A 23,211-nucleotide genomic window follows, 5' to 3' on the forward strand; every position below is an offset into this window, starting at 1 on the left:
CAGCATGCTCGCGCAGACTGGTGGTGAAAAGCGCATCCTTCACCAACCCTGATCATCGCAGACAACCAATGGTTGCTTCCAAATCAAAATTGTTGGGTGTCTACCCAGACACGAACGAGCAATCGGACAAAATAAAATTGACTTCACGCACAAGGTTGGCCATCCCTTCTATTAATACGTGGCGTTGGGATGAAGCCATCACGACGTGCTTCTTCCCACCTTTGCGTGCCCAGAGCAATGTGGCTCTAACGGGTCTTGAAGGTGCGGGAAGGGACCCAGTAGAAGAAGCTTGGTGCGTTGAGGCTCAACATGCTTTCCACAGCACCACCAACGGCAGTTTTGTGCCTCTCCACCAGGCCCGCTTCTCCAACGATTGCCGAACATGGCTCTTTGGTGTGGTGCATCCAAGCATACATACTCTGCATGTTTGTGTCTATGTGTTTAGGAGGCGGCCGTAAACCACAATGAATCCGCGCGGTTGTTTCGAAGGCAGGGCTTACTCAGAGATGGTATCGAGTTATTCAGGAGTGCAAAGCACCCCCAGCAGCGCTTTCTTGGCCACAGTGATTGCGCCGGATACCCCAATAGAGCAGTTCCGACAGGCCGAACAGGGGTTTGCCACCAAGGTTGCCTGGCGCGGACTTGTTTGTTTGAGCAAGATGAGAAGGGCGAGGATAGTAATCATTTCACTAGTGAGTCCTGGTAGGCCGAGTAATGACATATTAGCTTTCTGCCGGCGGCACCCGGTCAAGCCTGTTTGAACACGGACAAAAATGCCTAAATTGTACGAATGCCCTGACTACGCCATTTGTCAGCGGCAGTATGCAGGGGTGGCCACGATATAGTAGCATGTATGTACCTTTGGCAGTTTCCAAGAGGCTGAAGTCTTTGAAGCAGTAGGACATTGCTGTTGATGCGTGTGTATAAGAAAATCAATAAACAATTGAAATTCAAGTCGACAACATGGCAATGAAAACATCAACACCCAATGATGTGGTTGGTTGGTATGTCTCTAGAGCAAAACAGCGGTATGTGCATAAGAGTAGGTACATACATGGCTGTTATCTGATTCGAGTCGGTGAAGTCTCGGAAAAAACAAAACAGAAAAACAGCAGAATCAACGTCATCGTTGTCGGGAGTCTTGTGCAAACATTGTGTGAGACTCAGGTCGTCTTGCGCATTCCGGATCTGGAATCAAAGTTTACATACCCTGTCAACTGTCAGTCACCCAAGTAGAAAACCAGGCATGGGGGATAAGTTGACTGCGCAATCCTCACACAAAGCCCGAGCCGAGATAGAAATCACGTTCCCGTTCTCTGAGAACACGGCAAGATTGATAACGGCAATGGTATTTTGCCTGTTGAATCACAGCGTGGCGGTTGTGTGTGCCACTTGTCATTGCTTTGCTATCAAATCTCACACATGCGTAGTATTCGCACGACTCAATGACCCGAAACGCGACGCCACCGAGCAAGGGGTGGGGTAGATTTTCTTTAGCTTCTCAACTTTCCAGGGGACGACACGGGGGTTGAGATACCATGCCTTAGCAAGTTAGGCCTACGGCTTCCAGTTGTTGTTGTTTCCGGGAATGATGCTGGCATCTCGGTGTTCCCGCCCCCTATGGCCGTATCCAAAGTCCCTTCTTTGTTTCGAGTTGGCTGGTCATCGTCCGATCACGGAAGGGGTTCGGGTTTCCAGGCAACCGTATTTTTTACAGCCAGGCATTGAGCAGATTTCACCGCGGATACGGACCCTGATACTGTTCTTGATATGTGTCCGTGGTCAAATGTCGTTCGTTGCTGCATCGCAATCTGATGTTTTTGATAGACGAGAATCAGCGGCTCAAAAAGACGATGCTTTCTCCAACTATGGAGTCAGCCTCCTCACGGGAAGGACTCCACCTCAACCTTCTGGAGCGAGAATCGAAGCCTTCGACTTCCCACCCAGGCCACCCTCGTCCTTCAGCAGATGCAATGGCGGGAAGGTGAGGGGTTCTCAAGGGACCATGCTCCACTGAGATCTGCTTTGGTGGGAACACCCGCTGTGCTTGCGGGAGCCATGAACGGTTGGCGTTAACAATGGGATCGAGGACCCTGCAACAGCCAGATTTGTGCCCGTTGTTAAATCTTGTCAACATGAATTACCTGCTTGTTTTTAGGGCGAATGGCTGAAAGTGTACAAAGTACGGAGCGCCTAGCCAAGAGTTTCCCAAGTGCCGATGACCGGCTATGATTAACCAGGCGATTCCGACGGATTCCCTTTGCTACGGACGGACCATTATCTCCATGTCCCGGGAGCACCTTGTATTCGGCGAATTCTCCTTGTCTTCTATCCTTTTCGTCCCCACTTTGCTTTTTTCGACGGCCTTGGCAACACTCTGTAGGAACTGCAATATCCGTTGGACCGTCCATTGCTATTTTCTCCTCAATTCGAATCCTTCCTTTCTTTTGTTTTTGATTGAACCATGTTTCAAGAAAGCCCAGGGTGTTACGGATAGCTCCAATGCATATGCAGTCATAGTTGTCAAGCGTTGTTCAAGTCGCGTTGAAATGGATGTCATACGTAGCTGCGTTGATTTGGGACCCTTGTTCGCCCATACTGGGTTGTGTTTTCGCTTGACTCGTGGATCCTGCATATCATCTTATAATCCTGGCTTCTCGAGTCACAAGACAGAATGTGCCCCATTGGGAGCCGTGGTTAACTTCTGAACCACCACCGCCTGCAAGTTGGAGGTTCATGATACTGTCAAGGTGTGTTCGAACTTCCTGGTGCTGTGGCATTGGCTCATTGGGAAGTAGAATCGTGGCTTCCTCATTTCTAAGACATTTGGCCAATACACCATCTAACTGTTTTAGTAAGGCATAGTTGCTGGCTATTGCCCAACCTCTCCTTCTGATCCTACCTATGCAACATGGCCCCTGCAAGTTTGAGTGCAGAACATCTGTCTCACCACACAACTTCAAAATATGTGGTGTTTTTCTTAATGGGATAGTTCTCTTGCGTGTATGAAAACTTGATAGTTTTGGCAGAAGAACTATACTTAGGTCTCAGACATGTATCGGTATAGAGTGCCTAAACCTTCAGGGGTTGATTATAACTGCGTTCCTGGACTGAAATCGAAATGAGTTAGAAATACAACAGGCAGGTCTTTGGTTTTCCAATTGGTGGACCAATCAGAACATGAATTCGAAAATCAACTCGGTAGAATAGAAGCAAGCCGTCTGAGCTTTTTCAACGTGTTTTCCAACGGACGGTTATCTGAACAAATAGAGGCGTGTATATCCGTTGACGAAAAAAAATCTGTTCATCTAACAGCGTAGTGCCAGAACTAGTCGCTTCATTTGCTCACAAGATCAAACAAAACGCAGGGAATAATCGTTAAATGAAAAATCGCTGCGTCAGGTCAACGAATCCCGGCACGAACTCGGTGTCCGAGTCGTGTATGAGGTAATGCGGTGAGGACTTGGTATGGCGTGAAGCATCGTGACCTTGGGTGTGTACAGTACAGGCCGGCTACGACACCGGGAGTCGAAAGGCTAGTGTCGAGTACCTTGTACAAGAGGCAAGCAGGCGCGCAATATTGCCAGCTAGCAAAACAATGCGTACCCGTTACCAAAACACCCAACCTCCGATATCCCTGCAGACGCCCCACCCACTGCGAATAAGTTGCCTTTTCGACCTATCGTGTGTACAGTATCAACCGTGCGAATGCCAGAACACAGCACCATTTCTGAAGTTTTTGGACGCGTCGTGCATCATCCTGGATCTGATTTTTGATATCAGCGTTTCCCTGTCGGTTTTCAGGATCGCGAAACAAGTAGCATCGTTGCGAATGCCGCCAGGGCCCTAGCTCTCCAGGTGGTTTTTGTGACAACTAAAGCTTGTCATGAGAAGAAGTGGGAGTATCATAATAGCAATGCTAGCTGAGATGGTAGCACGGCTCCATGGCTGTCCCAAGGTCTTTATGTAGGATGAGGCAAACTTCAGACCACCTCATGCTTGCGGCGATGTCGGACGGTGAGGCCGGCGCAATTTTCAATTTTCCCAATGGCAATAGGCGCTGAAAAGTTTCGAGGCTTGCATGTCAAGTTTACGCCTCATCTGGTGCATTTTTTTCCCTTTGAGAATCCAGAATTGGTTTGGCGTTTCGGTTCGAATGATACATCTACTGTGCTAATATTGCATACTATAGTCGATCGCCTTCAGGAAGTGTGCCTGGTACATGCGACAAGCAGACTTTTTTCTCTCAGGGCATGACGACTTGCAAAGTGAATGCACACGCAGGCACGATAGGATCTGTGTATTCTTCCAGTTTGCATTCGATCCGGCCACATAACCTTTGCCTGAGTCTTGTCCAAGGCGTTTGTCTTCGTTGACTGACTAGCGATATCATGCCTCTATCGACCAAGAGTGGATACGACGAGGGTACCTGGCTTTGAACTGACATGGCAGCAGTCGGTAAGTGACCAGCAAGTATATTTCACCGCAAAGTGTTGGCAAGTGAATTGGATTATCGAACCCCAATTCTGACGGCTTAGAGCGGCAATGGTATGGTAGTTGCGCTAACATCCAAGTCCAACAGGCCAGAAACCTCGCCGTAGACCCGATTTGATTTAGATTAGAAAGGAACGAGGGGCGTGCAGTGAGTAAAACGAAGAAAAATTCGAATCATCCAAACTCGAAGAGGAACAAATTACACACTGCAAACATCTGGCGTCCTCCTTGCTTGGCACTTACCTCGGTAGCTGATACCTCCGGGTTTGCTCCGATCACTGTGGCGCTCTCTCTTTTCCCGCCTGTATCTTGGACGTAGGCACCCGCGCTTCTACTGATTCCAGCGCTCATAGGTGATCACAGGTAGAAGGTACATGCACCTGCCTGTGAATTTCTCAGCAGTTTCCTTCTTTCCTCTTGTTCTCTCGTCTTCCATCTTTCCTCATTCTCCCATGAAAAAAACCTTTCCTCACACAAACCCTCTCTTCCTCTCTCGTAACATCGCCAATTTTCCCTTTTGATTTTTGTGATTCTGTGTCCAGAATTACTTTAACAACTCTATCTTGACTGTCGCGATATATCTAACGCTCTGCGCGTCTGGCGTCTGGCCCCATCAAACACGAGCGCGACCCGCGACCCTTCTGGGCCATTTTTTTGCCCTTTGCTCCAGATCCCAGCCGCCAGCTATTCTGATTGTGGTTCCTTTGCTTCGCTGTGGGCCCACTTCCCTTACCAACGATATCCACTTCCCACCTACCTACCTCACTGTCTCTTTACTAGGTCCTGCCTTTGCGGCTTGATCAAGGCGGCGTGCCAATTGCGACAGGAGCTCGCGAGTATCAGTTACAATTATACGTACTGTGTCGAACAAGGCATTTCCATCACTTCCGCAGCTCGCCCTGCCGTCCTTGGTTTCTTTTACTTTTCTTTCGCCTCTTTCCCAAGTTTGCATACTAAGCAAAACCGAAGACAGAAGAAAAAAAAAGCCAAACTCTGGAAAACTTTAGTGCTGCTACTGCATCACTCTTTTAATCCACACCCGCACCAACCCACTTCTTTTTTTTTCTTCCCTCCTTCACTCGCACCTCTTCTTTCACACACCCACCCACCGATAGAACCCACAACAGCGCTACCCACCTTTTTTCAAAGACTGCCCTGACAGCTTGCCAGTCAAGAGGAGACCGCGAGAAGAAAAAAAAAATAATACTTAAAAAGGTTGGAGACCCAGTTCTCCACTCTGTGCACCCTCTTCCAAAGCACTACCTTCAAAGAGGGACCTGCCACGAGCCTCATCCTCCACCACCGGGAACTTCTTCTGCGGAGCTTTACAAGGCATCGTATTTGATTGATCTTGCTTGCCTTCTCAAGTCTCGCAAACCTTCCCTCGGACCCCTCTTCCTCCCTTTCTCCGCAAATCCTCACTCGACTTGGACTTTGTCATCCACCGACCAGGTCCATTATACCCCGGGCAACTTTTTTTCCGTCGCGGTTTCTTCAACACCACGTCGATTGTCACGAGCTTCGCGTTCAACAAGAGTAGCATGGACGGTCCTCACTACCCCTCCAATGGTATAAACACGACTTCTTCTGGTCAGACTTATCCTTCACCTACCGCGATCTCTCCCAATCAGCTGCAAACCGGCTCGCCGCTCCCTCAGACTCTGCCGCCGCTACAGCCTCCCCCAACGTCAGCCACGATGCAGAACATGTACGGGAGCCACCCTCACACGCCGCGAACCCCAGGCACTCCTAACACGCCTGGTTCGGCTTCCAACATGCCTAGCTACCAGCAGCAGCAGACATCGCAGCCTCAGAACCGAGCTGGCCTCTACTCAATGGCGCCGAACCAATACCCTCCTCCCCAGGGATATGGCACCTCGGCTGCTATGATGCCCCAGGCGACCACTGCTGCCTCTCACCCTCAGCCCATCGCGCCAGCCCCTGCTGGTGGTCGCGGTCCTCCTGTGCTGCGTCCTATGCCTCCTGGTGGCATCATGTCCCAGCCTGGTGTTTCTTCTCCCTATGGCCCTGCTTCTCTCATGCAGCCTCAGTCCGTCATGCCCGAGGGCGAGCCTCCTACCCACGTTGTTGGCTCACAGGGACGACGCGGTATCCTTCCTAGCGCTCCTGGACGACCTGCTGCCCCTGCCGCTGGTACTGGTACCAAGAACACTGTGATTCCAGTGAAGGACGCTGATGGCAAATTCCCTTGCCCCCACTGTACCAAGACTTACCTCCATGCCAAGCATCTCAAGCGCCATCTCCTGCGACGTGAGTAGAACAACTTGCCGAGTTCGACCGTGATACTAACCATGCCTCTCTAGACACCGGCGATCGCCCATACATGTGTGTTCTCTGCCGCGATACCTTCTCTCGAAGTGATATCCTCAAGCGTCACTTCCAAAAGTGTTCTATCCGCCGTGGCAACCCCACCGGAGCCAGTCACTTGTCGCATCCTCAGGCCCACGTGAAGAAGAACCAACAGGCACAGAAGGCAGCTGGTCTTGCTCATGACAGTGATCTCAACCACCTCAATGGGCTGAGCAGCCTTCCCGGTGACAACATGGTCCACCCCTTTGGCATGGTTCCAGTCTCGGACGGCATGAACAACATGGCCCAGGATCAGAGCCAGCTCTCGCGGTCCAGCTCTCTCGGCCGTCTCGACAACGGTAACAACGCTGACAGACGGAACATGAACGGTCAGGTCATGGGTGCTTCTCAGCCCTATGGCGCTGACCCCAACATGAACCAGCAGCAGATGACTGGCTACAGCATGCCTCCCGCTCAGAACGGAATGCCCATGTACGGTGGCTCAAACCAAAACCCTCCATCTGGCCTTGATTGGTCTCAGATGTTCCAGCCTGGTGCGCATCAAACCTACAACAACACCTCTTTCAATCCTAATCTTGGACAGACGCAGATCGGAATCAAAACCGAACCTAATTCCGGGCCCGGAACGACAGGCGACAGCGCCAGCGATACCCTTTTGTCGAATTTGGGAATGCATTCTCACCATACTCCATACAACCTACTTTCTGATCAGATTCTTAATTTCTTCTATCCTCCTAATCAAGCCATCGACCCCTCGAGCGCAGGCATGAACCTCTATTTCTCGCCAGACAACGTCAAAGACTTCTTGGACAAGTACACCCACTTTCACATTCACATGCCCTTCATTCACGTCTCGACTTTTAAAGTCAAGGAGGCATATACTGGCTTACTTGCAGGCATGTGTTGTATTGGCGCCTGTTATTCAGACAATGTCACGCCTTCTAATGTTCGCGAAATGATGGACTTTCTTGTTGTCGCACTTCAGCGCGACTGCAAGATGATGTTGTCTAACGTCGAACTACAGACAAATCAACTGGGGCACGCGTCCCGGACTGACATTGAACAACTACAGGCTGTCTTGTTAACATGTATTTTGCTACTTTGGAACGGAAACCCGCAGCAGCGGGAACGCGCACGACAAATTTACCCCGCCCTCGCTGCTAACGTTCGCCGGCTGGGTCTTTTCCGACCATCCAGTGACCCTGCTACTATATCTCCAATGCATCAAATCGATTTCGATCGTAATGCCTTCGGTATTCAGCACTGGAACTGGGACACTTGGATTGACCAAGAACGCAGTAGTCGCTTGATGTTTGGCGTCTTTTTAATGGACGTGGCGATGGGGCTTTATTTCAACTCTCAACCTTTGTTTGATGTCATGGAACTTCATCTACCTCTGCCTTGCGATGATGTGGCCTGGGATGCCGATAAGGCTGAGGATTGTGCTTCGGCACTTGGTCTTCACGGACCCGACGTCGCTCGGCAAAAGAACCCGTATGGCACACAACGAGCAAAGCAACCGGAGATGGACTGGGCTCTCAAGGCTCTTTTGCATCCGTCTTATCAGATTCAGCCTGGAAGCACAAACCTTTATGGAAAGTTTGTTCTTATCCACGGCATTTTAGCTTTGATTCGGCGGGCCCAGATCGACGGACATGCGGCTCAACTGTCCAAATTTGGCACTCCTCCTCCTAATGATTGGATGACTCAAGCTGGCGGCAATAGCGGCCGGGGCACTCCAGTTGAGGGGGCGGCAGCCAATGTGGACCCGCAGAGTCTGCAGGCACTTGTCATCGCTCTGACCAAGTTCAAGAGCAACTGGGATGCAGACATGGCCAATCAATTCCCACCTGCTGTTGCAGGATCCAGTAATCCTCGGCGGCATGGGTTTTCGAGAGACGGCATCCACTTCTACTGGCTCTGTAATTATCTGTTGAAGCACACACAGGCGGCCGATCTTCGATTGGCTCCTGATACGCGGCTTGCACAAGTAATGCAATTGTTGAAGTCGTTGAAGGCATGGGTGATGAATGATGGCGCGAGCAGAGGAGAAGAATTAGGATCAGTTGGGGAGATTGACGAACAGTATGGAGCTATGGATCTCACGTTAGAGATGGCAAAACTTTTCAAACCTCTTCCACAGGTTGTGGAGGACGCTGGCACTGCGTCTGTCAAGACGGAACTTGGCAATGGGACGGCAGTATGATTTTTTCTTACACAAACAAAAAAGCACTTTAGGGGTGGGGCTGCATCTGGAGGCGTTGCGTTGCATTCTGTTTTTGTTCTCTTTATTTTCTTTGTTTCCTGGGTCACTAGGTCTCACCGATGTGATGGTCATCTCAGGGTAGACCTGGTTGACCTCATGCATCCATGGTCGGCACTGTTGTGCAATGCATTTGTCGAAAATTAGACGGGAAGAGGAGTTGTAACTGCATATTAGACTTTGATCAAGATAGAGAGGGAGGTCTAGCCGGATGACGGTCATCCGGTAGACCATCATGACTTGATGGCTTGGAGCAGGTTAATGATGTTTGCCTATAACTATTTGTGCCACCTCTTGTGAAGTATATATGTTTGTGACTTGTCAACGCTGAATGATGTTTTGTGACGATTCGTGTATCAACGTGAAGAGAGTGAGACTGCATTCGGTATCTATTCATGATTGATACATGTACGTTTAAATCATTTGCTATCTTTTTCATCCTTGACAACAGTGACAATCTTTGGTGTGTACTTGTCCAGTTCAGCCTTGTCCTCTTCTGTTGGTGTCAAGCCGAGCGACTTCTCCAGTGGATCAGTCAACATGAGTCCTGCAGCACCCCATGCGATGACAGCAACACCGACACCGAGTCGAGTTTTTGACGAGAGATTCTTGTAAGCCCTGGGTTCACCTGTGAGTATGCATGGTAGGTAGACGTTTGGATGAATCGAAGATGAGCAAATACTTACTTGAGCATGTTGATTGACGAATAAGTGAGTTGAGAGGATGGAACAGTCTACATGCATGACCTTGCCAGACGGGCCTACAAAGACTGACTTTAGATGATGTCCTTAGAAAACAAATGGAATGGCTGACATGCCACTTACTGATGGTGCGGGATTCGGTGGATGAATGCGAGCTGGATGAAAATTAATTGAAGGTTGAGGTATGAGGCATGAGGCAGAGCAGAATTCTAAGCGTGCCCGCGGTAGGCTCGTTCGCCTTGGGCATGGCAGTCGCTAAGCGGGTCTTAAGCTGGGAGGCTTCAGGCATTGATTCGCCCAGCCCAGCTCAACTCAACTCTACTCCCTTGTCTCGTAGTATCATTCAATGTCACTGGGAACGTCGACTTTGGGAAACATCATCAGAACTGGATAAAGAAGAGGAGGTCTTGCCATTGAAAAAACACCGAAAACACTAAAAGCTATCTGTCAGACTCACCAGAACAATGGCGGCCAACTACAATCAAGTATTGGCGTCATCATCTCAGCCCCGCCTTGAGCAGCTGCCAGTTGAGCTCATGGATAAGATTGCCGCCAGTTTAAGCTTGGAAGATTTCAAAAACCTTCGACTGTCTTCTCCTCGGATTGCAGAATGTACAAAGCCGCAGTTGGCATTGACCCATTTCGATGGTGTACCTTGGAGGACCGATGGCCAGCGTCTGCACAACCTGTCGCTTGAACCGAGCTGTGCAAGACGTATCCGCTCCGTCAAGTTCAATATGGCACGCATGGATGAGGAAGAGGTCGAAGAGGTCGTGCAAGAGACCATCAATGATATGGATCTCCAGGCTAGATGGTACCCCTATCTCGAAACACAATATGAGTTCAATGGGGAAATCGAGTTACCACTCGACTTGGTCATTCCTGCCTTGAAGAGGCTGCCAAATCTCGATACTATTTCCCTGACATGGACAGTGTGTCCGTGGAAAGGGCATCGTGATATCGAGGATATCTTCGACCCAGAAACGTCTATAGAGTTGGCCGAGGATGAAATATACAACACACAACAATCCGTCCTCGGGGCCCTACTCGAGCGGAACACTCCCATGAAGAGCCTGACCATAAAACCCTTCATGCATACGGATGTAAACATTCCGCCAGGCCTGGAAGCCAACATCCCAACAGTCTTGGGGTCTGTGACTCAGCTGCATGTGGAGATGAACTACGGCGTGCCTCATCTCTGGCCGAAGCGCTTCGACACATTTATTTCGTTTCTGCCTAGCTTGCGAGACCTCTGCGTCCGCACGCACCTGGTAGAAAACCCAGCTTCCGACCTTGACTTCTTCATCACGAAGAGACTGGAACACCTCGAAAAGCTGAAGCTGTCTTGCCTGCACTTTAACTTTGTCAACTTTGCCAACCTGATCAAGAACCACGGCCCAACACTCAAGGTGGTCAAACTGCAGTCCTTGATGGGCTGGTGCGACCCTTTCAACCCGGCCGAGCTTGACTGGGATATGATGTTCAGGCTTATGAGGGACAGGCTGGAGGTGCTGCAGGAGATAGAAATCAGTGGCAAGTTTAGTGATAACGTGGGTTGGCACCAGCTGTTTTGGCGTGAGGACATGCAGTGGGCGACGGAGTTGATTAGAAATTGGGGTGAGATGAGCCAGCCACTTGAGAAGTATATTTTGGAGGGAGGAGAATATCCTCGACCGAGATGGAGCATATGATGAATGGTATAGGCGTGGGGTGGGGATCTATGGTGTTATTTGACTACACTCCTTTACTCAGATTTTCACGTATATGGTGGGAACAAGCTGGAGGCAGAAGTAGCGTGCGATTGATATGGGGATGGCCATTTTGTAGTTATCAGACTAATGTGCGAGTTACTTCCTACACCATAATATATTGTTCTGTGCCTCCGTTGACCTGTCCGTGAAGTCTATACCCATGGCTGCGCATCAAGACACTACTTCTGCTTGGTCCTCGGGGAGGATATGGTCGGGAACAAGTTGAAAAGAGACTCTAGAATAAGTCCCTTGTATAAAATTCGAACTCCTCAAGGTCTGGGCCACACAGGGGAACTGGACTGAGCCCCAAATAGTAGGATGGGTACCTGCATCAGACCTTCTGGGCCTTCTCGAAACTCTCATCGTACATTTTTGCCTCGGACTCTGAGCAGTATCATCGGAGATCTGGCATCGGGTTAAGCGAGCCGGACAAGCCATAGCCCAGTTGGTTTTAGACAGCTTAAATATCCGACCGAACTTGCTACTAGAGTATGTTGAAAAGTATGGTGTAATGGCCCGAGTAACTCGTGTCTTGTTGGAAGAGAGCCCGGCCCTTCGACCTGATTCGCACAAACAAGGTACGAGGTGAAATCAAAGAACATTGACCGGAGAGATACATAGGATATCAGAATTGACAAGCCTATGATTTGATTTCCACGTTGATGAATGCCGAATCTGGAGAAATGCAGCGAGCACGTCAGTCCAGCGCAATCTGAATTCCTACAAGTACATATGTTACGGTACGTAGTTACATGCAAGTGATACAACAAGCAACGCCCAGGGTGCTAAATCTAAGGGTGCAACGACTTCCGAGACAATAAAGAGAACAGGGACAGGCAAAGGATAGTCATGTGAAAAGAGCGTGTCTCTACTACTGCACGGATAGCAATAGTTATAGTGGCAAGTCTGTTCGTATTTTGCTTTTTCAGTTGAGTTTGTCTCAAACAGTGAACTTGTCTCAAGACACTCGGATAACCTCCGCGGTAGAGGATTGAGGGTACTTGGTTTGCTCACAGTATTCCTCACATATCACATTTACATGAAGAGTCATGACATGTGCAGCAGAAAAGAAAAGAAAACGGCCGAGAGCTGGTTGGACATGGAATTGCTTAGATGCGGGCGAATCGGGTGACAAGAGCCATGTTCAAGTACTGGTGCTGCAAGCCTTGTTTCAAAAACCTTTCCCTTAAAGGAGGCACGAGACGTTACTGGAATGGTGGGATACGGGCTAGATCTCCAGGGAGAGGGAGAGACAAAGAGAAAGGGAGAGAGAAGACGAAAACCAAAGACAACTCGGGTTCAAAGAAATGCCAATGCGATGCAATGCAAGGCGAGGCTGGTTACACGTGGTTCACAAGGCTTGCATGAAACTGTGAGACTATAATCTTCAATGGGGATCAGAAAAAGAAGAAGAAAGAAAGAAAGAAAGAAATGGGGTACTAAACCCTTGGAATGTGAGAAAATAAAGAGGCTTCTTTAAAAGCATACAAATAAATCGAAGGATATCCCAAGCGTATAGTTAGTTACTCAGAATAGAGTCCCTGCCAAAAACGAGGACAACAAAGCTTTCGGCTCGCTGCATGAAAGTCGTACAGACTACTAGATACATACGTATGCATGGCAATTAAATGAATTACCGTCCTAATAAAACGGTCATGCACGAACAAATGAGATGGCTGGTGAACTGATCACTAGCAAGCCCTGCCTGCTTTCCCCTCCGCAGAACGACGACTCTGCAAAAAGAAAGTATATGCATGTCTAGTATAGAGTGTTGGAACCTGTAGCAGTAATGAATTCTACAAGATATGTATCTTTCTCTATGAGACATATTCTATAACGATTCGTTCTATAAAACGAAACAAAAGAAAGAAAACTTTGATAACGTTGCAATTCTGTAACTCCCGAATTGCTTATTCTAATTAATGAAAAAGGCGTTGAGAAAGAAAACGCTCGTCAACGTACATAAATATAGTTTCTACTCAAGGGATCCTGGCGTTTGGGTTGACTTAGTGGCTACAAGGAGTTATGGAAGTTTCTTTTTCTTGATCTGATGGATCTAGGGAAAAACAACCCCTGCATTTTCTCCATCCACTCATTTAATTTGTATGCATATTCGGATATTACGGTAATATTTTGTTGGGTAGATTAGGTAGATGGATGGATGAGATGCCTTGTTTAGAATGTCAAAGCCATGGCGAAAGCTATAGAATGATGGAATGAGTTGGAACATATCTGGACGGCAGTATCTATCTTGAGTATTGTCTGAATACAATAGTTGGTTACTCGTATGATACCAAGAATGATCAGTGAACGAGTGACAGGATACAGACCGAAAGAGTGACATACCGGCCGAGCAAGACCGTTGGATTGTTAATGGATCTCTCGTAACTAACTAAATCGACTAAACTAAACTAAAGTAATCGACCCGCTTTTGCCATGCGTCGCGAGTGTTGGTTGATCATCCTCAGGGCCAGTTTTTCCCATCAGGACTTGACTCGATTCAGCACGATATTCTGGGGATCAACGTCCAGCATACAAGGCTAAGACTCTGAGTGTTAAATTGAATAAGCTAGGCAAGGCTTCTTAATAGAAAAGGATAGGACAAAAAAAGAGACTTTGCACATTCCTGCGTCGCACAGACAGAACCGGTAGAGTTGTAACAACGGTACGGATACTAACTAGGCGTTTGAGTTTTTCCCTTTTCCTTTCTTTTTATAGTAGTCGTTTCTTTTCGATCGAGTCCACTGTAGCATGATCGTCAACCATTGGCTGGGCTGGCTGATCAACTAATAAACTAACTGGCCTTTGCCTATCAGTCTGATATGTGACGGTTGCATTCTGTATGTATTGAGCCTGGGTGGTTTCGGACATACAACAATACTGAGACATGGAGGAATGCAGTCACAGTACATGGAGAATTCATAAGACTTTTTTTGCCAACCAACGTCAATAGTTGCATCTTAGGATTGGTCTGCTCATGGGCAGGGGTCGCGTGGCTAATAAAGAAGAGAGACACCAAGATAGACAGACAACCCAAGCCAGCACATGATGAGGCAGAGAGACGTAAAGAAGCAGACAAAATTGACAGAGAACAGAAACATGGCATGGGAATTGGCCCGCTTTCGCAACAAATTCCATATTTCTGGGTGAAGGGTGAAACCGTATCTACCTGGTCTAGGTAATAATTAACTTGACTACCTACTACCTATAGAACGAAGGGGGGTATACAGTATATAGCTTGAGCTGTATGGAATGGATGCCAACAAGAAGGATTTAAGGAGAATCAGAGAAACCCTTCAAGTACTTTCCCTCCCTCTTTTTTACTCTCGTTTCGTCTCCCTTGATGTTAAACTTTGAGGTTGTATCCATTCATGTTCGCTTTTCTTCCTTTCTTCTACTCGTCCAAAGATTAACTTCTTTGCTTTACGATCTCGATCTCAGATCTCGTCATTGACGTATCTTATTTTTCTTTGTCTTTGCTTGTGTGATTTGTTTGTGGTTATTTTCTAAATTTGTTTTATCCATCGTTTGGAGAAAGCGTGCTCCGACATACACGACACAGAGGTTAAAAAAAAAATAGACGGGCGGGCGATGAGAGTTGATGCTGGAAGCACAAGGACAACGTTGTTCAAACAGGTACGAGTCTTTCTTTCTATCCTAATCCTATTTCTTCTTTTCTTCTGTTTTTTGGTCTTTAATGGCTTTGGCCTTGATCATGTGTGTATTGATAGAGTCAAGTGGCTCTCTTCCCAACCTCGAGGAGCAATGCACATAGACAGCTACTTGCACATCACATCAGCCCAACCGACGACGATCCTGGTCGGTTGTATGTGCATGGATGCACCTTTTGGGACGAGCTGACAAGCCTGATTGATGCTGGCTTCTTGTAACACGGACATGGCAAATGCAAATGCAAACGTAGTGCAGATGCAATGCATGCGCAGGGCTGATTGATTAATATTGATAGTGCCAGCAACTCTCTGTACTTTACGGTACTGTGCCTTGCTCTTAGTGTCAGCACAGCGACGAACCGATTCTCCTCATGACGGCGCGAAAGAAGAAGCTGAGTATCAGCAGCATCGGAGGAGGTAACAAGAAGGAGAATATGAAGGGGAATGGACGAAGCAATGGAGGTGGAAGCGGATGGAGTTTTGGACGATGGGGTTCTACAAGGACAGCCTCAACAAACACGTTATCAAACCTGGTGAGTCTCATCTCTCTATTACTCTCTATCTATCTCTCCAAATTCACATGTTTCTTTACTTCAACTGTACATGTACATACTTTACCTTGCCATCCACTCGCCTCGCTTCCCGACCCCCCCTCGTCTCTGTCTCCTCTCTTTGCCTTACTCAGGTTACGCACCGTAAACTGTAACTGGCAAAGCTGCACTGAACTTGCTTGGGCTTGGGCTTGGGCTTTAGGCTTGCTTGAGTTAGTCCCTGACGGTTGGTGCCGTCATCAGCCAACCGACCCCCCTGAAACGAGACGAGAGCGAAAGAGAGAGAAGAAAAAAAATATGCAATCACTTGTTGAAGAGAGTTTTTTTTTTGATTGAATCTGAACTCAATTGCCAGACAGAGCAATGAGAGAGAGCAAGCAATTGAAACGATAGCCCAATAAAACAACAACTTGGAGAAATGGCGTTATAGTATTACAGTCCTACGCAAACAGAATGCTCTCCTACATTTCAAAAATGGATTAACAATCTCAATTCTTCTCGTTCTCACTCTCACTCATTCTTACTCTTACAAGCCCTGTCCTGGAATCTTGCCCGCCCTCAATTTTGTCGTCTCTTGATCGGAGTCTCATCTTGAACACCACCCGGGGGAGGCTTGTTCAAAGCGGATCATCCCATCCCTTCCCATCCCATCCCATTACTACCTTCTCTCGTATCCTTGCTTCCAACGGAACTCTCTTCTTCTCGTGGCCCTGCAGAGAAAAAGAACACGACCTACGGGGTTCCTAATTAATGGCTTAGAGGCCCACGTCACCCACCCACCCGCGCTGACAGGTCACCTCTTTCCATGATCCCTGGCTAACACCTCAATTTTTGCGTCCAGGGGTCCCCTTCAGCGCCTTGTACCGGTGCTGCAACCGCTAATGCTAGCACCAACCCAAGCCCAAGTCCAAGTCCAAGTCCAGGTCCAAGCGGCGGCCAAATTCAAGGACAATCATATTACAGCACCCACGTCGTTCAAGGACAGTCCCAGTCCCAGTCCCAGTCCCAGGGACACGGACACTACTTTCGTTCCCATCACCACCTTCATCAGCACGCCAAAACAAACTCAGCGCCTTCTCATGCTTCAATTGTCGCTTACAAGTCCGCCTTGAACAAGCCAGTCGTCACTGTCGTTCCTCTTTCGGACTCCAATTCTGTCTCTTCCGTATCTTCATCCACGTCCACAACCTCCCAGTCTTCTTCTTCTACTACTACAACTACTACGCCAACTTCCTCCTGCGGCTCGCCTACTACAACCGCTACCACCACCCCGGTCTCGTCTCCTTCCTCGTCTACCACCTCACCAACTTTGAGATCGACGCCAACATTCACTACTCCTGTATCTGTATCGACTCCAAAATCAGGTTCCAAGAGGACCGTCCACTTTCGTTCCGCCACTACAAGCATCTCTACCAGTACAAGTACCAATACCAGTAGCGCGCCCTCAATCCCCATCCTCTCTGTCGTCCCTCCGCCTGGCCAAGACGGCGGCGACGGAGAGGCAAGAAGGCCCGCCATGCAGCGAGTCTCTGCCTTTCTCCCTTCGTGGGACAAGAGGTCCTCCAATACAAGATCAAGCTTGTTTGGCTGGTCCTCAAATCGTTCCAGCGCCTCCATATCAGTCGCAAACCACAATTCATTATCTAGGATAAACACCACTGCAGCCAATGCAAGCGGTCGAGTCCAAAAGGAAGCCTTTTGGCCCGCGACTCTCGACCTCGAATGCGAGAAGGCTGCCCGCATCCTCAAATCATTTTCCAGTATGCTTGTCTCACTTTCCAGTCAGCATTGATCCTTGTGCTAACATGAAATCCTAGCCGATGGCTATCTCGTTCCTGCAGACGAAGAAGAGGACTCATATTCGACAACAAGCGAACCGCGATCCCCAAAACGAGTCACCAAGAAAATCCCACAGCGAGTTATTCAAAATGCTGCCGGAATCGCCATCTTTACTTGTATGCGAAGCGGTCTGTACATGACAGGGTCCGGCGGCTCCGGTATTCTCATCGCTCGAAAATCCGACGGCACATGGTCACCCCCATCCGGAATTATGCTACACACGCCCACTCTCAGCTTCATAATTGGCGTCGACGTTTACGATTGCGTTCTTGTTGTCAACAACCTTGCCGCTCTTGAGTCAATCACGAAACCCCGTGTCACACTCGGCGAAGATGTCGGTCTAGTCAGCGGTCCCCTCGTGTCTCTGGATTCAGATGAGTCGCACATCAAGTGGCAGGACATGGGTAACACCGTTTTGACCTACTTGAAATCGCGGGGTCAAAACCAAGCCGTTAACCTCAACGGCTGTATCCTGGCCGAGCGAGGGAACGAGAACGAGCGCTTCTACGCCAGCCAGGTTACGCAGATGGATATCCTGGCTGGCAATGTTGCCCGCGACGTGGAGGAAGTTGGGCCGCTCTCAGAGGTCATTAAGATGGCCGAGGGCAGGACAGATTACGATGCTTCTGTAATTGACAAGATCGCCGCCGAATGCGCACCGGGAGACGCCATGATAGCAACACCCAAGTCCTCCACACCCGCATCGCCCCGGACGGCCTTTGGAATTCCCAACCAAGACGATCCCGACCCGTTCGGTGTTTTGGCCCTCGAGATGGCTGGTTTAGAAATCAGGGAAGCAGGATCGAGATTACGACCTACGAGTAGCCAATTCGACTTCAACCCCGCGCCTTCAAGCCCAGCCTTCTCCAAATTCAACAGACAAAGTATAGAAACGTTCGTCTCAAAGAGCAATCGCAACAGCTACATGTCGTCGCGAACCGTCAAGAGTCAAATGACGGATGCTGGAACACAGACCGATGTAGGCACAACGCCCGAGACATCACCCAGCCCAGGTCAGAGCGAAGATGGCCATGACAGGAGTATCCGCCTACAAATCCCCGAAGTAACAGAGGAAGAAGAAGAGGTGGATTACACAAAGGTCGATCTGACCCCCATAAGGCATTTCAGCGGGGCCCAATCCCCTTTCAGTACCACCAGCCACAGCAGCACAATGGCCGTAGAACCAGACACCCTCAAGGTCGAGCCCAGGGATGACACGGACAAGGCCTCGAGCAACTATGATAGCGACAAGGATGACAAGAGTAGCCGAAACGCCGACGACGAGGGCGACTCAGAGAGTGACGCTGGAGAGGAGGACGAGGAGGAACCTGTGGTGTTTGAGGTTGCTGCTGTGCAGCCAGCAAGAACCCAGGCTGTTGCATCCCGCATGGTCCACGCCAAGGGTAACATGGTCATCATTCCCAAAAGAGTTCCTCCCCCTCTGCCCATGAGGAACCCCGGCAGGGCATCGCGATCTAGTAAGAGTGAGATGGGCGATGTTTCAAGCCTTCGAAGCCCTCTGCGCAAGGAGGCCTTCACCGAAGCAGACCTTGCATCGGATAATGAGCACACCGACTCCGAGTCTTCACCTTACCTTAAGCCCAAGGAGTTCAAGGTCGAGAAGACCAAGATCGAGACCAAGTCTGATGACGACAAATCATCGGAATCTGAGGTTGAGTTCTTCCTCGCCGAGGAGGTGAAGACTGAGGGTGCCAAGACTGAGGATACCAAGATTGAGGAACCGAAAGAGGAAGTGCCTGCAACTGAGCTCAAGGTTGAATTGAAGGATGCTCAAACATCCCCCAGAATCCCCCAGGAGGAGCGCCCAGACAGCCCTAGCACACCCGACAAGAAGCACACTTCATCTGTGTATACCGGAGTGACTGAAGATCGATGGAGCGTCGACGGTACAACACTTACAACACCTACATCAGACCGACCTTTTTCTGTTATTAACGACACAACTGAAGATGAGACCCCCAGGAAGCCAGCAAAAGAAGCTGAGCCAACTGAGATGAACGAGAAGCACGAAGAGCTAGAGAAGATGGCATCAAAAGAGACAACCCCCAACACGATCACGGTGGTATAATTGAGGGAGACACGAAGATTTTTCACAGAGTAAATGGGACACGGCGCACAACCTGAGCTTATTATTCATGGGGTAATCACTCGACAGGGTTATTTTTTGGGGAGAGAGAAGTTTTTGCGCATTCTTGTCCATACTTTTGGTGAAAATGTACGTTATGATGGGTTTTTGTGCACCAGGAGTTCTTGATTCCTGGCTCCTGGACGGCGTTTGATGGGATTCATGACCACTTTTTTTCTTTTTCGTTTGGTCTTTTCTCGAGCAGCGCAGAGCTGATACCGGCTCGAGGTCCAAACTGACGCAAGGAGGGAATGAGTATTGTCGATGTACTGGATGTGATGGGACGACAAAGGAGACAAGGCAAAGTTCGGACATGTGGATAAAAAGGAAGGATCCTTGACATTAAGCAAGTGATCTCGGTATCTGGAGTTGTTGTTTGGAAGTCCTGGCCTCATGTTTACCAGTAGAGAGGCCAGACTATGACACAGTATTATTCTTAATGCCATTGAATAGAACCAATGCAGAAGCGAATTATCATTCATCTTTTGAGTTTATTTATTCAATTGTGAGTCTTAGTGATGTCGATTTCAAGGTGGTGGATGAGAATAATTTGTTGTTGGTAGTGGTTTTTGGCTGGCACTGGCAGCCAGCTGGTAGAATCGTTCGTTTGCTACCAAACTTCATGCACCGATAATTCTAGATAGAAGAGTAGCCTAGTATTCCGATTCTTTTACATCTGAACTGATCTCATGTTTTGTTTCCTGTCGTTTTAAAGTGTTTATGACTTTTGTATCGTCAAAAATGGTGTCCCGTACCAAGATAGAGACCCCTACAAAGAAGCAGCAGCAGAAGCAGAAGCAGCAAGACACAGGAGGTCACGTGCCTTCTCCAACCACTTCAGATGCTGCCGCTTCACCAGCCACACCAGTCGCGTCGTCGCCCCGGTACAAGCTACGGGCGCGCAAACCTCGAGAAGGCTCGCCTACGGCTACACCATCGCGACGCAACAACGGCCCCATAACGCCGTCACCATACGAATATCTCTACCACCAGAACAACGGCACCGCAGAAAGTGTAAGGAAATTTCGAAACCGCACAATGTCCAGCACCGCGGGCAAATGGCGCGAGGAGCAGGTCCTCATCATCTGCCCTGGCAGCCGAACTACCATGGCTCAGCTGGGGTGCAGTGAGTTGACACCTCCTGCGCGGCGCATGCCCACGAGGATGTTTAAGGAGGGCGATCAATGGGCCCCCTACCACAAGACGAAGCGCACAACTATCGTCAATGGTGTGGAGGAGGATGAGTGGCTGGAGGACGTCGACGAGGATGAGGGAGCTGTGTATCCCATTCAAGGTAGCTATAGCCATTGAGAGGTCTGGTGAAGCGAGAACACCCAGCGCTAACCGAATCGCGCACACAGCTGGTCGCATTGTCAACATGAGCGCACTCCTCGCTTTCCTCGATCATGTCCACGGTTTGCTTACAACTACATATCACAACACCCCCATCATGCTCATGGCTTCACCACAATGGACCCGTCCCGACTGCGAAACCATAGCCCGATACGTTTTCGAGAACACGAGAACACCTGCACTTTGCATAATTCATAGCGGAATTGCTACCCAGTACGGATTGAAGTGGAACAATATGACTGTGGTGGACATTGGTTACGAAAAAGTCGACATTACAGCAATTCACGACGGACGAGTCGTAAACCATATGGGTGTCTGTGCTACCGAAGCCGACGAAGAGATTAGTGGAGGCGAAGTCTTCACTCGAAGCTTGGTCAAGTTGCTACAAGACAAGGGTTTCAACCACGACATGGCCGAACAATTAAAGAAGAGCAACATTTGCGAGGTCCTTCCTTACAATGGCACCGAAGATAACTTGATGGAGCTTCCAAAGGAGAACACTGCAGGTGTATCAGCCGCTGCTCCTGCTGCTGGCCCAGAAGCCACCACAAAAGCCCCTGAAGCTCCTAAACCTGCGGACAACGGAGATGAAGAAGGCGGTAACGCCGATGATGATGGTGTGTTGGACGTGGCAGCTATTGTTACGAGCGGTCAAACAAAAGAGTTTCTCGCCAAAAAGGAGAAGGAAAAGGAAAAGGGCAAAGGTGGCAGAAAGAAGGGTGAAAAGGAGACCGAGGGCGCAGCTAGGGCAGCCCGCCTACCAAACTCCAAGAGAACACACAACACCTTTTCTTACGAGGAGATCATCCAAGAAGATGTTCCTCCACCAGTGAAGGAGAAGGAGGTTGTAGAGAACCCCACCAATGGCACAACAGAAGCTCCTAAACCCGAGGGTGAGACCAACAGCGCGCAACCTCCCCAAGGAGAGGGAGAGAACGCAACCGCACTCGCAACAGAGGAACCAAAGCCTGAAGAGCCCAAGCCAGCAGACGCTCAAGAACCAACACAGTCGATAGAGTCCAAGCCCGAAACTGAGCCTAAGCCTGACGTTCAGCCCGTTCCTGAGACACCCGAGAAGCGACCGAAGCGCATCCGCCGAGATGTCGAGGTTGGCCTTGAGCGCTTCACCTTTGCTCAACGTCGTGAGATTGACCGTATTGTGAACGCCATCTATCGCACGATCCAGGGCATCGACGACATGTACATGCGACCCGCCTGCTGGGACAATCTCGTCTTTGTCGGCAACGGTGCCCGTCTGCGTGGTCTTCGCGAGAACATCCTCCAGACTCTCAACGCCCGCCATCTCGTCTCCCCCTCCACCGCAACAATGTTCACATCGGAGCTGCCCTCTAACGTGGCCACGCCCACCGGTACAGGTGCCCAGACTCCCACTGGCTCTTTCACTGGCGCACCTCACCAGCTCTCTTCGAGCGGCGTGAACCCCTTGCTCCAGGCTGCTACTACGGCTGCTGCTGCTGGTAACACCGGCACTAACATGGTCGGCACGCCACAGCCTGCTGGATCTGAGGCCGGAGGACCTACCACGACTCACCACTTCCATAGTCAGACTCCCACCAGTATCAAGACCGCGATGCTGCCTACCTATCTGAGCGAGTGGACCAAGAATGGCTTTGAGGAGTCCATGTTCCTCGGCGCCCAGGTTGCTGCCCGTATCGCATTCTGTCTACATTCCAACATGGACGCCCAGACTATCGACGCTCAACGGCTCATGAGTTTGAGCAGAGTAGACTACAAGTAAGTTCCCGAGACACTTTAAAATTTCAGGATTGCCACTAACGGTGTTTAATTAGTGAGTTCGGCCCCAAGGGCATTCGCACACACTCCATGCTCGGCTAGAGAACCACGCCTAGCTGATGTTTTTGTGTGTCATTATATAGGCTCTCGTTCACATCGTTTTCGCCAAGTGGCGCTTCCGAATGTAGATTCGAGACAGGAGTTATTTAGGGGCCTTCAGCGAAACGGTAAAAAGAGCAAGATGCAAGATGAAATGAGCATGAAGGCGAGCAGCGAAGGCATGAGATAATACCATAGATTCGAATCAGTCTTGTATGAAAACCCACATTACCTACATATCCATATACTTGGTTGCT

The 23,211-nt window shown here is 49.4% G+C and overlaps 6 protein-coding genes across 6 annotated transcripts, besides 3 other annotated features; 5 read left to right on the forward strand and 1 right to left on the reverse strand.

The window, feature by feature from the left end:
• Nucleotides 1–464: 464 nt before the first annotated feature.
• On the forward strand, nt 465–992 carry FPSE_02521 (uncharacterized protein; the record flags this gene model as incomplete). Its single annotated transcript, XM_009255640.1, has 3 exons — nt 465–692; nt 727–851; nt 956–992. The coding sequence occupies 3 exons, from the start codon at nt 465–467 to the stop codon at nt 990–992; spliced, it is 390 nt and encodes a 129-aa protein (XP_009253915.1).
• A 5,043-nt stretch (nt 993–6,035) lies between these two features.
• FPSE_02522 (uncharacterized protein) lies at nt 6,036–9,031 on the forward strand (the record flags this gene model as incomplete). Its single annotated transcript, XM_009255641.1, has 2 exons — nt 6,036–6,765; nt 6,819–9,031. The coding sequence occupies 2 exons, from the start codon at nt 6,036–6,038 to the stop codon at nt 9,029–9,031; spliced, it is 2,943 nt and encodes a 980-aa protein (XP_009253916.1).
• Nucleotides 9,032–9,507: 476 nt separating this feature from the next.
• FPSE_02523 (uncharacterized protein) lies at nt 9,508–9,782 on the reverse strand (the record flags this gene model as incomplete). The annotated part of the gene is made up of 2 exons (XM_009255642.1): nt 9,508–9,706; nt 9,775–9,782. 2 exons carry the CDS (start codon nt 9,780–9,782, stop codon nt 9,508–9,510), a joined length of 207 nt encoding a protein of 68 aa, XP_009253917.1.
• A 471-nt stretch (nt 9,783–10,253) lies between these two features.
• FPSE_02524 (uncharacterized protein) lies at nt 10,254–11,480 on the forward strand (the record flags this gene model as incomplete). Its single annotated transcript, XM_009255643.1, has 1 exon — nt 10,254–11,480. One exon carries the CDS (start codon nt 10,254–10,256, stop codon nt 11,478–11,480), a length of 1,227 nt encoding a protein of 408 aa, XP_009253918.1.
• A 1,298-nt stretch (nt 11,481–12,778) lies between these two features.
• Nucleotides 12,779–12,813: a repeat region.
• Nucleotides 12,814–12,939: 126 nt separating this feature from the next.
• Nucleotides 12,940–12,972: a microsatellite.
• A 2,610-nt stretch (nt 12,973–15,582) lies between these two features.
• Nucleotides 15,583–19,690, forward strand: FPSE_02525 (uncharacterized protein; the record flags this gene model as incomplete). The annotated part of the gene is made up of 3 exons (XM_009255644.1): nt 15,583–15,744; nt 16,604–17,522; nt 17,580–19,690. 3 exons carry the CDS (start codon nt 15,583–15,585, stop codon nt 19,688–19,690), a joined length of 3,192 nt encoding a protein of 1,063 aa, XP_009253919.1.
• Nucleotides 16,391–16,418: a microsatellite.
• A 798-nt stretch (nt 19,691–20,488) lies between the features above and the next one.
• FPSE_02526 (uncharacterized protein) lies at nt 20,489–22,957 on the forward strand (the record flags this gene model as incomplete). Its single annotated transcript, XM_009255645.1, has 3 exons — nt 20,489–21,041; nt 21,109–22,855; nt 22,912–22,957. The coding sequence occupies 3 exons, from the start codon at nt 20,489–20,491 to the stop codon at nt 22,955–22,957; spliced, it is 2,346 nt and encodes a 781-aa protein (XP_009253920.1).
• Between the last annotated feature and the right edge of the window lie 254 nt (nt 22,958–23,211).

This window comes from Fusarium pseudograminearum, chromosome 3 (genome assembly GCF_000303195.2).
Source record: "Fusarium pseudograminearum CS3096 chromosome 3, whole genome shotgun sequence".
NCBI classification, from domain to species: domain Eukaryota; kingdom Fungi; phylum Ascomycota; class Sordariomycetes; order Hypocreales; family Nectriaceae; genus Fusarium; species Fusarium pseudograminearum.